Source organism: Podarcis liolepis (assembly GCF_965112155.1).
Source record: "Podarcis liolepis genome assembly, chromosome: 1".
NCBI classification, from domain to species: domain Eukaryota; kingdom Metazoa; phylum Chordata; class Lepidosauria; order Squamata; family Lacertidae; genus Podarcis; species Podarcis liolepis.
In genome coordinates this window covers 23,730,001-23,747,339 of record NC_139554.1, presented here as the reverse complement: position 1 = coordinate 23,747,339, position 17,339 = coordinate 23,730,001, and the positions used below count along the sequence as shown (strand labels likewise).

The following is a 17,339-nucleotide window of genomic DNA, read 5'->3' as shown; positions in this document are numbered from 1 at the left end:
GCCACCAGCATTCCTGCACTTGGGAGCACCAGCAGGGGTCTCCTTATGAAGGAGGAAATAGCAAGCGCAGCGTCATTGGGAGCTGAATGAGAAACAGGGAAGAACATGGCAGGAGTGCGTAAATGCGTTTCATGAGGAAGAGGTTTTTAAAAATTTTTTAATGAAAATATATTGTGCCCTTAAAAGCTGGATAACTACATTAGGAACAGAAAAGGAAGCAACTGGCAATGGAGGGACTGAACTAAAATGCTATTCATCTCTGGACAGGAGGCGGGACGAATTAAAGCTTAGGGATGTAGAAAGCTGCCTTATACAGACCATGGGCCTACCTAGCTCAACACTGTCTATTCTGACTGGCAGCAGCAATCCTGGGTTTCCGACAGGTGTCTTGAACCGGGAATCCAATGCACGTGCTCTGCACTGTGCTATGCCAACCGGTAACTGCACTCCATAAACTAAACTCTTAAGAACCTCTGGATGCTGAAGGCCCTCTCTGAGCGCACAGATGGGTCTAAAATGACCAGGATCCACATTTGTTTGACGAATGAGCAGTGCAATGAGCCGAACGCTAGGGGGCAGAGGCCTTCAGCATATCTTGGTTCGCAGACATTGCCAGCGCTGATCAGAGACTGTCATCTGAAGCTGGCTTTATCCAACAGGATCTTCGTAACAGGGCTAGACATTTGATATAGCCATAAATGACTGACAATTGTGTAATTTCCTTAATAAGTAAATGGGACCCTGTCAAGTCAAATCTAGTCGAAGTTAGCAGTGTGGTTAAGAAGGAGCATTCAGAAATCCTCAACCCGACGGCGATCCTTCCCCACAGCGGCATTCTTTTTTACTGCCGTGTCAAAAGTAATTGGCTCCGCTGCTTGCAAACACTGTAGCGTTTAGCACCACCGCAGACCCTGGTGGTGCGGCAATAAAATTGCTGGCGTGTTTGCAAAGCTAAGCAGGGTCTGGTCTGGTTTCAAATTGGATGGGAGACCACTGTGTGTTTGGATTCCTGCATTGGAGGATTGGACTGAATGACCCTCAGGATCCCTTCCAACTCTACAATTCTATGATTCTAAGGTAAACAGGAGGAAGGTTGGAGCCCAAGAGGGTTGTGTGAGTGCATACAGAAGCAAAACCTACTGCATAAAGATAGATACATTCATTGTTCCACCCTTTTTTGCTTCTGGCCTCACTGTCATGTGACCTTGGATTGGAAAAGATTCGCTGCCTCTGCTCTGTGCGGAGGGAAATCCCACAATAGAGATGCCATCACAGAGAAGGCTCTCTCTCTCTCTTTGTCACGTAATGTACCTCTCACAACAGTATTTGGTTTAGCAGGTCGCTGAAGAATATCACTGTTTCCATGTCAAAAAGAGGGGAAGTGAGTGGTGGTCTTTAAGAGTCAACGGACGGGCAAGACAAGAGATGGGAACCAGGCAGAGGGCCTCCTCAGTAGTGGCACCCACCCTGTGGAATGCCTTCCCATCAGATGTCAAGGAAATAAACAACTATCTGACTTTTAGAAGACATCTGAAGGCAACCTTGTATCAGAAAATAATTAATGTCTAATGTTTTACAATTTTTATGTGCTGTAAGCCGCCCAGAGTGGCTGGGGAAACCCAGCCAGATGGACGGGGTATAAATAATAAAGTTGTTGTTGTACTCTCACCTAGCATGGCTTCCTCTGTGTGCGGCAGGGCTGGATGAGACACCATGCTGCCATCATGCACCGCCGACAAAGTACTCAGGCATTTCCCGTACAGACTGTGAACTTTGGAAACGGTAAAGGTGCTGAACTGACTCTGGCAGAACAGGAGATATTTCTGCCACAGGGCCGGGTTGTTTGGATGCAAGAACACCAATTTCTGCCATTCCTTGATCACAGCCGACGGCTCCCAAAACTCTGTGCAAAGCTTGAGCCTGGCCAGTTTCAGGTCGACGTTGTTTGGGTTGCTCTCAATAGCTCTTTCCAGAATGGCCAGCTTCTTCTCCAAGATGAGCTTGAGGGACACCTTCCTTGTTTCGCGTTCTCCCTCGCTGATGGCATAGCAGCTGGGGCCTCTCATGACTTCATCCTTTCAAAAAAAAGTAAAATAAAAGGAGTGGTAGAAACAAACTGGCAGCTACTTTGCACAGCAAGAAATCTCCACCAAAAGCCTCTGCTGCAATTTGGATGGGAGAGATGGCTTAAAGGGGACTCAAGTGTCCCATAAAAGTGGGATGGAGTCTGTGTTGCAGCCTCCCCTTAGGCATGTGGTTGGCCACTGTGAGGACAAGGTACTGGACCTAACTTAGAATCACAGAAATGTAGAGTTGGAAGGGACCCTGAGGATCATCTAGCTCAGGACCTCAATACCTCAAGGACCACCTCTTTCCATATGAACCTACCCGGACCCTGAGATCATATTCTGAGGCCCTCCTTCGTGTGCCGTCTCCTCGAGAGGTCCGGAGGGTGGCAACACAAGAACAGGCCTTCTCTGCAGTGGCTTCCTGTCTGTGGAATGCTCTCCCCAGGGAAGTTCTCCTGGTGCCTTCATTATATACCTTTAGGCACCAGGCAAAAACTTTCCTTTTTAACCAGGCCATTGGTTGATCTGATTGACATCCTATGCCCTTTTAAAATGTGGTTGGAGGAGATAGTCATACCTCGGGTTAAATGTGCTTTGGGATGAGCGCGTTCGAGATGCGCTCCGTGACAACCCGGAAGTAACGGAGCACATTACTTCCGGGTTTCGCCGCATATGCAGATGCACAAAATGACGTCACGCGCATGCGCAGAAGCGGCAAAAAGTGACGTATGTGTCCGCAGACGTGCCATCGCTAGTTACGGTTCCTTCTAGATGCGAACGGGGGTCCGAAACGGATCCCATTTGCATCTAGAGGTACCACTGTATAGGGTTGTTGTTTTTGTTTTTATTGTATATTTTGTGGTTTTGTATCTTGATTTTACTCTGTGAGCCACCCTGAGACCCCAGGGATAGGGTGGTATATAAATTCAATAAACAACAACAACAACAACAACAACAACAACAACCACCCACAATGCAGGAACATGCAACTGTCCCATACAGTGATGGAATCAGCAATTTCGGCATTATAAGCACCATGTTCTAACCAACTTTTGAGTTAAATTTTGTTGAACACCAGCTTTTTGTCTTTATCCATAGGGTCAAATCCAACATCACACTACTACAAATATTCCATCTGCACCAAATTTTCAGCTTGGCAGATGGAACGATCACCCCTCCCTTCCCCCTGCTGTTCTCCTGACACCCACTCATCTGCCCAGAGCCAATTGGAGGGCCATGCAGCGGGTGGGGCGACAGAAAGCCTTGCTGCACAACTGGAAGTCCTTGTTCAGGGCTTCTGCTGATGGAGCACATTGGGTGAATCCCAGTGTCTTTAGAAAATCGTACTGCAACTTTACATTTTAAAGAGACACCTACCTGAAAAGAAACAAAATCCATCCATGCTTTGATATCTCCAGGGTCCTCTCTGACCTTCCTGTTATAGTCCTCCACTTTGGCCAGGAGGCGGGAGTCCCCATTCTCAGAGCTCTCTTGCGCTTCCTGCAGCTTTCGTGAATCATGCTGAGGGGGCCCCTTCCCTTGCAGCCACAATGTGGTCCCTGGATCATAAATCCCAAGAGGATTCGCCCAGCTTGTGGCCAGAACATCAGCTGAGTCCTGCTCCGAAATGGGTATCCAAGCAGTTGGGCCAGACAAAGAGCCTTGACTTTTTGTGCTGACGGGAATGCCATCCGCATTCAACAGCTTCCGGCCACCTTTGGAAAAGTAACGCTCAGGCTGCTTATGGGGGGCCTTTTTCTCTGCTGAGGAACTCTCCCAGGCAATATGTTGCCTCCTTGGATCAACGCCCAGACAGAAGTTGCTTCTTCTCCTGTATCTTTAAAAGAAATAGTGGAAACTGTGAGTCTTTTCCAAAGGGCAAAGGAGGAAGGGGACAAGCATTTCTCAGCCAAACCCCCAGATTACGGTATCATCACAGGCTTCAAAACTTTTTTCCTGAACTGGGCAAATACAGTATTACTTAGCGCTTGCTTCATTAAGTGTTTGGAAGAGCAGTCTATAGATATTGCTTCCTTCGCAGCCCCCAGACACACAGCATGATCCGAGAATATTAACTCAAAGTCCCACCGAGTTCAAGGACGCTGACGACCAAATTAGTGCATCTTGGGATTGCAGTCTCAGAGGTCAGAGCTGAGACCTTGCGCTTATTTTTGCCAGAGGCCAGTTCCTGAACCTTTCTGAGCGCCTTATGTGCCTCATTAAAAAGTTATGGGTGAAGAGACTGAGGTCTGAGAATGCAAAAAAAGAAAAAAGAAAGGAACCTGAGAGGCATCTGTGTTTGTTTTTTAAAATTATATTTGGAACAGAACAAATGAGCAAGAGTGTACTTCAGAGATGCTCAACTAAAAATGCTTTTAAAGTAATTATTACAAATGGGCACCACAGCCTAGGCTGATCTGTCTTGCCAATGGAGATCTGTCCCAGATCATTAAGATTCCAGATGTATCGGGCTCCGATCATGCACCCTGCTCCCTTGCCGGCTCTAACAAGCCAGACTCCATCTGTGCGGCAGGCGAGGCAGACAGACATCAAGACAAGGACAGAAACAGGGGGAAGCTGCAACTGACCACTCTTGCGATGAATCAGGAGTTTTCAAGGTACAGAGCAAGATAAGCAAACGTGTATATGTGCAATGATAAATGGCATATGACTAACTCTTCCAGGCTAGGACAAGGGAGAAAGAACAGTTTAAGCTCACTGAACTCAACGAACCCTATGTGGCCACAATCATCGGATGCAATCCCATCAGGCTGTTGGATCTGCCCATAGCTGCCAACTTTTTCCTTTTCTTGCGAGGAATCCTATTCGGAATGAGGGAATTTCCCTTTAAAAAAGGGAAACGTTGACAGCGATGGATCTGCCACCGTGGGAACTTCAGGAATTAAAATGGGACTCAGATGGTGAATAGTGAAGGCAGCTCGTTGAGTGCAAGTATGACATTTGGGAGCAAATTTCTTTCCACTTGCCAGCTGGATTCAAAGCATCCTTGTAGCACACATTAAAAATTATGAGAGATTCTCGAGGGATCGAGCTACGTACAGGAAGAGTTGCCTATTAAAAGCCACATTTTATTTTAACGGTAAAAAAAACGATCAGCAGTTTATCTTGGGTTTTTCCTTTGTTGCAGCTGATCACAACACCAATGTGACAAAATGTTTTCTCCTCTATAAATAGAACAAACAAGTACAGAGACAGCACAGCCAATTAGGTACGGAATCATGAACGCAAAGCAAGTTTGCAAATCCTAATCTCCTCCTCTTTAAATACCGAAGCAATTTTGCTTCACAATGTAGAGCAAGCAGAAGACAAGACCCTGCGACCTAAAAGGGCAACAGAAAAATGGTGTTTCTAGCACAGAGCCCCTAAGCAAGGACTCCATGCAGACTGTACGCATGCAGCTACACACAGAAAAATGTGGATCGGGCCCAAAGATTTCCTCTTGCCACATATTCAGGTTTTATTTATTTATCAAAAACCATTACTGCTATCAGATTTCATACCTGTAAATTTCATTACCTTGCAATGTTCCCTCGATACAGAGACTTATACTGCCAGTTGGCAGGATCTGGTTTCTTATCTGTTCTGAATACTTCTGCTGTCACACCTTGAACATCATCTAGCCAGATGGAGTGAATGCTCACATTTGAAGCTTTGTCTCCTAAACTGCAAAGGAAAAAAAAAAACGGGGGAGAGATTCAAGATTTCTAGTTTCCATCATATATTCCAAAACATCCCAGGAAAGCCAGCATGCCGTTGGGAATGAAAAATTTAGCTTTCATTTACAGTCCCAAAGCCAATTTCGGGAATCATGGATGGTGGTTAAGCCCTAATTTTCTCCCTAATTTTTAAATGGACATACAAGTTTAAGTTTGCCTTCTTAATTTTTTCTTTTGGAGCATTGCGCTATTGGGCTGGGAGCAGAGCTAACGTTCCTTAACTGTTATTTTAATATGCCTGGGCAAACAGGAAGGTGTTCGCCTGGCGCTGAAAAACTTCCCGTGTCAGCATGAGGTGAGCCTCCTTAGTGAGAGTATTCCGCGGTCAGTTTAATTATTTATTATTTCATAAAATGTATATGCTGCTTGACAGTTTTTTAAATTAAAAAACCCCTCAAAGTGATTTACAGCAAGATAAAAGAATAAAATTAGAACCAAGAACAACAATGATTTGATTCCTTCAACAAGTTAAAACAACAACTAACTAAAAACAAATTAAAACTCTGATCACCTTTCTAAACATCTGGTTTATAAATCACAGGGTTCCTAAAGCAGGGGTTGTCATTCTCAATCAAAGAAATGAGTTTGGTGTTAGCATATATTGGAGATGGGGAACCTTGGAACTTGCAGGTGTTGTTAGACTACAGTTCTTATCATACCTGACCAATTAACACGCTGGTGGGGGGATATGAGACTCTAACAATGGGGGGGGCACAGGTTCCCCATTCCCATCCCTGGTATATGGAACAAAGAGATGATCATGGCACATATAAATTCAGAAATAAAGGGTACTTACGTACTTCAGTTCTGCTTCTTTTTCATTATTTCTATCGTCTTTCACATCATCAGCATCTGATTCCGATTCACTTGTTCCCTGATGCTTTCTACTTCTCTTTTTTACTTTCTTGTGGTCTCGCTGTTTTTTCTTTTTCTTTCTTTTCTTGGCTGGTTTTTGGACACTTTCGCTGACTTCACTTTCTCCCAATGTCTCTAAGCTGGAGGTTGTTCTGTTTATAAAATGTACAAAAATCTAAGAACAAAAACCGCACTGTTGATAATATTCACAATCCAATACTTCAAACTATGCAAAAACATAAAGAGCTGGCGGGGAATGCTAGAAAAACTTCTTTTTTAAAAAATGGATGAAATACATGCATAAACTTAAAGTACTAAAGAGATATTACCGTATTTTTCGTCCCATAGGATGCTCCGCCCCATAGGACGCACCTAGTTTTTTGTGGGGGAAATAAAGGAAAACAATTTTCCCTTTATTTCCCCCCCAAAAAAAACCAGGTCGGGGAAACCGAACCAGGTTGAGGAACAGCGGGATGGCGGCGCTGCGCCTCCCTGCTGTCCCCCAATCTTGTGGGGCTGGCCGATGTCTGCCCGGCGTGCGGGGCGCTCTGCGCCTCGCGCACTGGGTGGCAGGCTGCTATCCGCACCGTGGGGAGTCCTGCGGGGAACTCCTGCAGGGCTCCCCACGCTGCGGATGTCTGTCCAGCACGAGGGGCGCTCTGCTTCAGGGCGCCCTCGCGCCGGGAAGCAGGCTGCTATCCGCAGCCTAGACAGCCCTGCGGGACCTCCCGCAGGGTTGCCTAGGCTGTGGATGCGTTCCTGAAGCGCCGGGCGCTCTGCTTTCAGCGCACCCAGCGCTCCGGGAAGCAGGCTGCTATCCGCAGCCTAGACAGCCCTGCGGAACCTCCCACAGGGCTGCCTAGGCTGCGGATTTCTTCCTGAAGCCTGGAGAACGAGAGGGGTTGGTGCGCACCGACCCCTCTTGCTCTCCAAGCTTCAGCGAAAGCCTGCATTCGCCCCATAGGACGCACCCACATTTCCCCTTCATTTTTGGAGGGGAAAAAGTGCGTCCTATAGGGCGAAAAATACGGTAATCAAAAGGTTAATTTATTCCAAGGCATTTTAAAAGTCACCCTTTGTAGCTAGTGCGTTGTTGAAGGGCAAAAGCTACACAACGGGCAGCTTCATTTATTTATTCATAGGGTGCTCTTCAGCTAAAACATTTCAGAAACAGCTAACAAAAGATTTTAAAAATATAAAAACGATATAAAACATAGCCATGAGTTTTAAAAAAACAAACCAAAAAGGCTAGATTAAAGCAATATGGAATTCCATACCTTTACAGGCCTGGGAAAATAAGACGCCAAAAAATTATCAGGCTCATAGTCAGGTGAGCCTCCTTGGGAAAAGAATTCCACGTGATAAGCTGAGACATCAGCAGGTGAATGGGAACCCACGAAGGAAATGACTGTGAGGAGGATCTTAAAAACCAGACAAGTGTGTGCAGGAGAGAGCAGTCCTTAAGGTAATCTGAACCCAGGCTGTACAGGACTTGCATTATTCCTCCTAACGTTTCCCCCCCCCCAAAAAAAAATGAAAACAGAGCAGAGGGTGTTGCTGGGTAGGGGCTCCTTGCCTTACCTATGCCAGCCTTTTTTTCACACAACAACAACAGCATCCTCATCCACAGGGAAAAGATACAGGGGAGTTAAGTAGCTGGGAGGTGATTTTGAGCAGAAAAACAGCTGAGAGGAGAAAGACTGAACAGCCTCCTCCTTTGCACCTGAGTTCAGTTTCTAATGATCATTATCATGAGGAAGAATCACAGAAGTGTCCCTTCCAGGCAGCTGAGCCAAAGCCATCACCTTTTCTAACACAGATTGATTACTGGGAAGAATCCAGTACGTTTTTGCTATACTGAACAGAGCATTACATCAATGGTAGCAGAGCATCTTAGTGGTCGTGACAGGATGATTCTTGAATCAATGCGAAATTCAACAGCCACAGAAATTAAGTATGAAGCATTGTTCCCAGCGGCCTAAAACCATGTTTCATCTATGAAGACAATCACTTACTATTTATAAAGTAAGCATTAACCTAAACGTAATGGCTGTGATCTAAAGAGCCACGTGCAGTGGGGAATATATGTGCTTGTTATACTAAGGTTTTTCAGAGTTCCCTTTTCCTAATACCCTTTCCCTGTATTCTCAAATGCTCTTTCCTGAAAGCAAAGGACGCTCCCAAGCAGTGTAAATCTTAATTTGCTTCAGGTAGATAGCATTTTAAACATGGTGGGTGGACATCAAAGTACCACCAAATTCTAGGTGCATTGGGGTTCAGCAGGACAGAACTCAAAATAAACTTTGCATCAAGGAACTAGCAGACTAGCCTAAACATATTTAGGCTAAACCCATCTAAGGTTTAGGTGCAGTCAACTGTGTAAGAGCAAAGCTGTATGTTACTCAAAAGGATTTCTAGACAACAATGTTATTTTTTATGGCAATTAATGAGTGGCGGTATGGTTTCAAACTGGATGGAGGCCTGCTTGTTGAGATTCCTGCATTGCAGGGGGTTGGACTAGATAACCGCTAGGGTCCCTTCTAACTCTACAATTCTATGATTCGAATACACCAACCCTGTAATGAGAATGCTGAACCGTAATTTTTTTAAAAAGGTCCTCAAAAACATTCTGCAAAAAAAAATCAAAGTTCACTGAAGAACAAATTAATTGATGCATCTATTAAAGGGGGGGGGTTCAATCATTACTTTTGTGCCCTAATGAATATAAACACAGGATGCTACTACTACTGTATATAAGCAACCAAGTTTGTACTGTAAAGCTGGCCACATGCTTCCGCTTGCTTTCAGTATATTACAAGGGGGGTTGCTCAAAAGTGCCAAAGAACACAAAATAAACACCAGGATCTCTCTGCCCTTTGCTGGAAAGGCTATGGAGAGAGTCTCCTATTTTCATGCATGTTGGAGCTGGACATTGGTATAGTCCTTTGGGAAAAAGGCATTTCACGTTATTGCCATAATGGCACAGCAAGCAACCCCCTCCGACCCAATTTGGGTCTTCCCTTATCATTAGATCCAAATTCAAACAAGAACCTTAAATGAAAAGATAGTCAGCCTTCTTTAGGGAAGTTTTTAATCGCTGATGTTTTAATGTATTTTTAATCATTGTTGGAAGCTGCCCAGAGTGGCTAGGGAAACCCAACCAGATGGGCGGGGTATTATATATCATCATCATCAACATTTAGCATTTTTTCTTGTTATCAGCAGCCCAATATTCAAAACAATCTACAGAAATCCCCATTTAAGTCGGGTTAAATAATATTTTGAACATGGCTTTATCAGAACACCTTACTCGCCACAGCAAGGTAATTACGGGCCCTTCAAAGATGGACACTTTGGGCGAGACTTGTCTTCCATTCTTTTTCCTTATAAATGGGAAGGGAGATACAGCGGTGCCCCGCAAGACGAATGCCTCGCAAGACGAAAAACTCGCTAGACGAAAGGGCTTTGCGTTTTTTGAGTCGCTTCGCAAGACGAATTTCCCTATGGGCTTGCTTCGCAAGACGAAACGTCTTGCGAGTTCTTGCCAGTTTGTTTCCTTTTTCTTAAAGCCGCTAAGCCGCTAATAGCCGTGCTTCGCAAGATGAAAAAACCGCAAGACGAAGAGACTCGTGGAACGGATTAATTTCGTCTTGCGAGACACCACTGTACTTTCAATCCACCTTCAAAACAAGAATCTCTGGGGAGAGGCTACTTGGAATTGATAAATACATAAATAATCATATTGCTTGTGTACTATGTACTGCATGCGAGACTAAATAAGAATGTACCACTGGACAAGTTGCCGTAGTTATATGTTGTTCTTGCAATTAAATGAAATCAGAAACAGTAACAATGTATCGTGGGAAGGCAAGGTCCCAAAGAACACACTACCTTTGGAGCAGGGATTTGTCTGAGGCAAGGTCTGTGGCCTTTAAAGCATGCTGGTGTAATCTCAGAGCATCTTCACTGCAGAAGCTCGGGTTGGTGAGCCAGTTCAATTCTGCAGATACAAAAGACAGGTCAATTTTTCAAGAAAAGTCCTCACTGTGTTGTTGTTTTTAAGCTGTGGGTTTACCTTGTCAGCAGACAATGCAGCTTACAACAGACATAATGAGGAAACAAATCATCATCATCAATTACAGTCCTTGAAAGTTTAATAAAGTAAAGGCATGGCTTTCACATATTGTTCCGTTCCGGAACCCCTGTTTGCATCCAGAAGTGAACGCAACCCGCGTCTGCATGCACATGACGTCATTTTGACCATCTGCGCATGCAAAAGCAGCAAAAGCCAGAAGTAACACGCTCCATCACTTCAAGGTCGCCGCAGCGCGCAACCCGAAAACACCTATCCCGAAGCTACTTCAACCCAAGGTATGACTGTATTCCAAGGTAAATGCCTTCCACCGGATAATAAAAATGGAACTGTAAGAATGGTGCTAAAAAACACTTTGACAATGCTATACAGGTGGGAACCATAGTGAGCATGTGCTACTGACACACGACCGCCAATATGTGGGCAGAACAGGAGCGGGTGGAACAGGGGTGGGCGTATGTACGCTCAACCAACACGTGTGGGGACCAGGAAGGGAACCTCCATGCAAAATGGTTGCCACCTGCACAAATAACAGTGGGAACTAGATGGAATTCCACATGCCATGTCCCAATATCCTTCTTTTCCCTGTAATACTCCTGATGTCTTCAAATTTGTGCTTTCCCAACCGCCTCCCACCCAACAGCCAATAAGGTGGAAGGGCAGAGAAGCATACAATATTTCTGGGATTTCCCAGACATATCCAGAATCCAGCTGTCTCCAGCAGTGTTCAGGTGGACACCAGAAAAATGTCCAGCTATATGGCAGCCCATGTTGGCTGTGCCATAAAACAAAACAAAACAAGCTTAACAACTATGCCAAAAAAGCTCAACAACTTTTCTGGCAACCCTACAATATGACAGCATCACATTACGTATTTCTGGAACTAAAGTGGGGGGGGAGACGTTGGATTGCAAGCCTGTGTCTGGAGCAGCCTTTCTCAACCTTGGGTCCCCAGGTGCTGCTGGACTACAACTCCCATCATCCCTGGCCACTGGTCCTGTGAGCTAGGGATGGTGGGAGTTGTGGTCCAGCAACATCTGGGGACCCAAGGTTGAGAAAAGCTGGTAGAGGAACCTCCAGTTCCACCTTTAATGTTTGTAGGCTGTAGTTGGAGAGCAGCCATGGTTCAATGGCAGAGCACATAGAAGGTCCTAGGCTTGATCCCTAACATCTCTGGGTAATGTTGGAGAAGAGCCCTGTCTGGAACCCTGAAGAGTTATTGCCAATCAGTGTAGCCAATACTAATGATCTGACTTGGTATAAGGCAACTCTCAATGTAAATAGCTACATGAAATGAAGATGCACTGAAATTATGAGGGCTTAAATGTGGCTTAGCTTGCCCGCAAGTCATGCTCATCTGCTACTTTTAGGAGAACTAAATTATTTTTTATTATTCAGGCGCTTGGCTATAATGCCATTGCACAGTGGGTCAGGAGAAAATATTTGAAATGAGTCACATATTTCATGGTTATCACTTTGGCTTTTTAAATTAAATCCATTCCTCCTCTTTTCCCATCAGTTGTCCAAGACATAAAAATCCCCCAAGAATTTATTTCCATATATCTTTGCGCAGCACTTAGCATGAAGTCCTATAAATCACAACGGGATAAGATTTAATATCTGCTCATCTCGTTGAGAAGCCCTATGAAGGTTTAAGAGATGATGTTTGCATTATCACCAGGAACATTCTGGTAATTTTTCTTTTGTCCTTCACAGTAGGAAGAATAGTCGTGTGGGGGCTGCGTGAAGTAGACTGTCACGTTTTCTATGGAAAGCTAGTTTGAGCCACAGCAAGGGCCAACAGTTTGTCCAGCTGGTTCATCTAGAATTATGAGGGGGAAACAGAATCACATTTATCTATTCAAAACTGAGAAAGACATTTGGCCTTTCTAGTACATCAAATCTGGGTAGGGAACCTTTTTCTGCCCGAGGTCTGCATTCTCTTATGAGAACCACATTCTAGTGATGGGGAGACCCAGTGGGTGGAGCAATTAATGTAAAATTTACCTCTGAACAGTAGGTTAATTTCCACACACACACACACACATACATCCCTATCTACCCTCTTATAGGCAAGCAAGAGGCATTATCAGAGGTCAAGGGTACATTCCAGCCCTCAAGGAGCGTACAAAACAGAACTGGTGAGTGACAAGGCCCGCAGAGAGTCTTCGGGGCTATACAGAGACATCTGGAGAACCATATTCATCCCCCCAGGCCTGAAGTTTCCAATCTCTGTATTGCACAGTTGCCTAGGCATTTGGATCTCGGCTGGCAGCCTTAATCTGGCAGCCTTATTCCACCTTTAAGGCTGGAATAATGGTTTAGGATCAGACAGATGTGGCTCACCAGGTAGGCTGGAGCTGCTATGCTAACTTCCAGGCAGGACGGTCACTGTTGCTTACTGGGAGAGGGGCAAGGCAGCAGGGAGGTTAGTGCGGAGCAAACACACCAGCAGAGCCAATCCAGCAGTCCCGGCCATGCGCTTGCACCATGCCACCATTGTACCACACAGCGAGCAGCTTCTGGGATTAGAGTTCTGAGTTATTAGTGGGCAGCTTACAGAATTGAATCTGGAATATTTTGTAACAAGGTGGGAACGCTCCATTTCAAGAATGCCAACCATTCCCACTGCTAATGCCGCCAGCTGACAACTCATAATGTAAACAAATCAGAAGCTGAAGTGAGTTCATGGGTCATTACTCCTAAATAACTGGCAGTGTAAAAAAGCTCCTTAATTTGTCTGCAGAGCAAATCGTATAACTTCGTAGAATCAAATGAGGACTCAAGAATTAAATCAGTTTTCAGAAAAAGAGATCTTCAGCTGACAGCAGCAGTCAGCGCCATCTGTTTTCTAAAATGATTACAGTGGCTTAGACAAATTTCGTGCGGGGATAATCAGGGTCTAGTGAAAACAATTTTGAAAGCCAGCACCACCTACTATGTGGCCTCAAGGAAGTCACCTGCCTGAAAGAGACCAGGAAGAATGATGCGGTGAATGTGAAAATGAATTGCGCAGAAAATGTATGAAACCAGATACCAGTGTGGAAACCATAGTATCTATTGTAGCTTTTATTTGAAAAGAGGGTAAGTGGCAACATTATGGCCCAGAAATTATGAGGGGAATGTAGACTCAGTAAAGGCCCCCAAAGGAAAGAGAACTCAATACCATTTGCTGCAGGAACTAGTTGCCCATTTTGTGGTAATTTGAATGAATTTTGATGGGATCATAACATTTGATGACATAAGAAGAATCCTGCTGGTAGTATCCTGTTCTCACAGTGGTCAACCAGATGCTTGGAAGTGTTGCTGTTTCTTTGCTACCTCTATGGATACAAAATTTCCAGAGCCATTCTTTCTTTAGCTAAAATTTGTGCTCCTTTCTTCTTATAAGACTCTAAAGACTACCTGGGATTTCCAAATTATCTATCCATGTGTAGGTCAGGCTCAAACTCTGTTGAGCTTTAGAAAAGAAACTGTATGGCTTTAGTCCAAATAAAGTATGAAATCAGTTCACAACGCAGAGATGCAAAAGTATCGTTCCTTTAAACAGCAACTTCGGAGGTACCTTATTGCTTCAAAGCTAAAGTCTTGGGGAGCACTCTACAGATGCATAAGTATGTATTTTTGTGAATTTAAAAGAAAATTACATTTTTAACCCACCCACAAAAACACATGCCTGACAGGAAGCTATGTACTTGCAGCATTTTGATAGCAACTGAGAGGGTTTAGAGAAACCAGACATCAGACAGATGGTAATCCTGTTCAAGCATTCAAAGAACACGTGAGGACATAAAGTATTAAGAGGGTAGTGGGCATCCCGCCATAACCCCATCACTTGACCCCCAATATGGGGAATTATCTAGATGATAATCAGTTGTAACTGATTATCTAGATCCACAACAATCTGGGCTCAGAACTAAATCAGTCTGGTTGCCTTGATGGATGACCTCTATTGTGAGAGACCTGGAGAGTGTGACCATGCTACTTTTGATCAGTCTCTCAGGGGCTTTTGATACCATTTACCACACTATCCTCTTGGACCAACTCAGAAGGGTAGGTACCAGAAGCACCAAATTAGGGTAGTTCCATTCTTACCTTCAGATCTGTGATCAGACAGTAAGACTCAGGCACTAGTGCTATGAGTAATATCCTCACTCCAATGATATTTAACACCTATATGAACACGGCTTTTGGGAGCCGTCATTAGGAGTTTTCAAGGAAGGTGCCACCAGTCTTGTTCTTATTGTATTTTAACTGGTGTACATAATTATTTGTTTCAGCATAGGCTGCCAGGCGCTGAGTACATACATAATTTTATTTGTATGCTGCCTTTCCATAATTAAAACCATACTCAAGGTGGCTTAGAACGTTAAAAAAATTACATAATTGCAAACTTAGCAAAAGTAGTCATAAACAATGAAACATCAAAAAATACACAACCAAATCGAACCACTTTCCACAAAAATAATAGGATCTAAAATAAATTTACAAAAAAATATCAATAATAGCAACAAACACCCCCTCCCCGCCTCCCACAAACCCCTAAACGATACAAAAGTCTGTTTAGCAACCTCAGCTTTTGTAACTGGAGTCAGACAGGGCCCCACCTGACAGGCAGGGAGCTGGTCTTTCAGGACTCACAGCCGCGATGATCCACCATGAGGGCTAGAAACTTAAATATTTTTAATAGTGTGACATCCCTAAAACATTACCTCAAGCACGTGCATCTCATACAAATGTGGATCCCATAGTTCTTTGCCAGTTTCTAAATTTCAGCAGGATTATTTCAAACTGCTTGAGCACAACATGCCTTCAAAAAGGCCATCACCACCTTTACACCATATTAGGATCTCTCAGAGAGAATGAATCCTCTTAACAATTAGTTGCATGACAGTTCAGGATATCAAATGCATGTAAGCAGACCGAGGTGCATGGCTGTCACGGAGAAGGGGTGTTAACGCATGTCGTCCATTTTAATCAGCCATGTTATCTACAGTTCTCTATCATGTTACTTGGCCAGAAAGTTTGAGACTCAGAAGACCAGTCAAAAGAATGAGAGCTGGACAGCAATCTAAGCCAATTTATTTAGAAGCAAATCCCGCAGAAACCAACAGAACCTGTGGCCCAGTTCTGTCCTGGTGTTGCTGGACTTCTTCAACAAGGCTCTGAGCACAAGAAATCAGAACGGAGAAGACGGAGAAAAAGGAGATGCTTGGAAAGAGGGCGATGATCAGAGGTAGTTTCTCCGCTGCCATCGTTTTACAAGCCACCCGTCCATCCCGTCATTTTGCTCAAAACTAAGGGAAATGTGCATTTGCCTGTATGGGGAATGAGCCTATTTTGTGTGTGTGTATGCATGTGTGTATATATACACACACACACACACACACACACACACACGAAATGCAAGAATCCCATACTTTTCAGAGGTGAAGGGGCAGGATATCCCTGCAGAAACCACTTTAGGTCTCGGCGCGCGGAGGTAAAGCAGGGACCCGCTTTGAAGGGCGAGTGACTTCAATGAACAGGACGAGCCCATCAGGGCAGACGGAGGGGGGGAGGAAGAGTCCATTTACCTCTCTTGGAGCCCTCGGTCTCGCCCGCTGGCGCCTCCCCGGGTTTAGCAGCGCCCGCGAAAGCCGGGAAAAGAGCCATCCCTTCCCTGCTCACGGAAGCATCGGCGGCGCTTCCCGGATGCCGTTCCCACGGAAGAAATCGCGCGGGCCGAGACAAGATGGCGGCAGCGCAGCGCCTTTGCCCGAGCATGCCGGGAAATGTAGTTTCGCCCGGTTTCAGCTCCAAAATGGCGCCGGCTACAAGATGCTAAGGCGAAGAAGCCACACTGGTTATAATGTGGGCGAATGGCTAGGATTAAGGTGGCTGCAGTCTCAGCAAACCCCGCCTTGTTCCTGGTCGCTGTAATTGTGTTGCTGCAGCTACTATTGTCGCTGTCTCTTCTCCATGCATCTTTATTTTTCTCTGATTTCACTCCTCCCCATTCCACCCACCTCCCCAAATATCTGTGATAAGGTATGTTTTGGAAAGTGGTGTTTTTGGGTTTTTTTGGTCCATCTGTTATGTTTAGGTTCAGCTGCCTCTTAATACATCATTGCCGAACTCAGCATGAGGGTTCCCGAGGTGGGAATGGCAACTGGCGTCGGCATTTTGATGCCAGGTGCCATTTTGAATCGAAATGGCAGACCAAAACATGACTTTGGTATGACTTCATGTGTATTTTACCATAGGTTTGGCCGCCTTTTGATATATCGTTGCCAAACTCAGCATGAGAGTGCCCAAGGTAGGAGCTATGCTCATTGTTGGTGTTTGAGTGCAGGTGCCATTTTGATTGAAGATGGATGACCAAAATGAGACTGCCCATTTTTTGGTGTGGTGACCCCAAACTCACAAATTACACTCTCTCTCTCTCTCTCTCTCTCTCTCTCTTTCACACACACACATAAATATTTGCTAGTGTGCAAAAAATGCCTGCCAATTTAATTATTTTTTGTGTATCTGATGGACGGTAGACCATAAAAGCTTATGCCACAATAAACTTCTAAATCTCTGAGGAGATTTCTCAAATTT

General features: G+C 44.7%; 1 protein-coding gene across 1 annotated transcript in view; it reads right to left on the bottom strand.

Annotated features, from left to right (window-relative positions):
- The window catches only part of NRDE2 (NRDE-2, necessary for RNA interference, domain containing), a 28,608-nt gene extending 11,717 nt beyond the window's left edge, over positions 1 to 16,891 (bottom strand). Inside the window, exons 1-6 of the mRNA XM_083501274.1 lie at positions 16,331 to 16,891; positions 10,553 to 10,661; positions 6,607 to 6,813; positions 5,607 to 5,753; positions 3,447 to 3,906; positions 1,670 to 2,075 (exon numbers count right to left, since the gene is read on the bottom strand). Of these exons, the coding sequence (XP_083357400.1) occupies positions 1,670 to 2,075; positions 3,447 to 3,906; positions 5,607 to 5,753; positions 6,607 to 6,813; positions 10,553 to 10,661; positions 16,331 to 16,520 (1,519 nt within the window). The 5' untranslated portion in view covers positions 16,521 to 16,891. The remainder of the gene's footprint in view (positions 1 to 1,669; positions 2,076 to 3,446; positions 3,907 to 5,606; positions 5,754 to 6,606; positions 6,814 to 10,552; positions 10,662 to 16,330) is intronic.
- Positions 16,892 to 17,339: the final 448 nt, after the last annotated feature.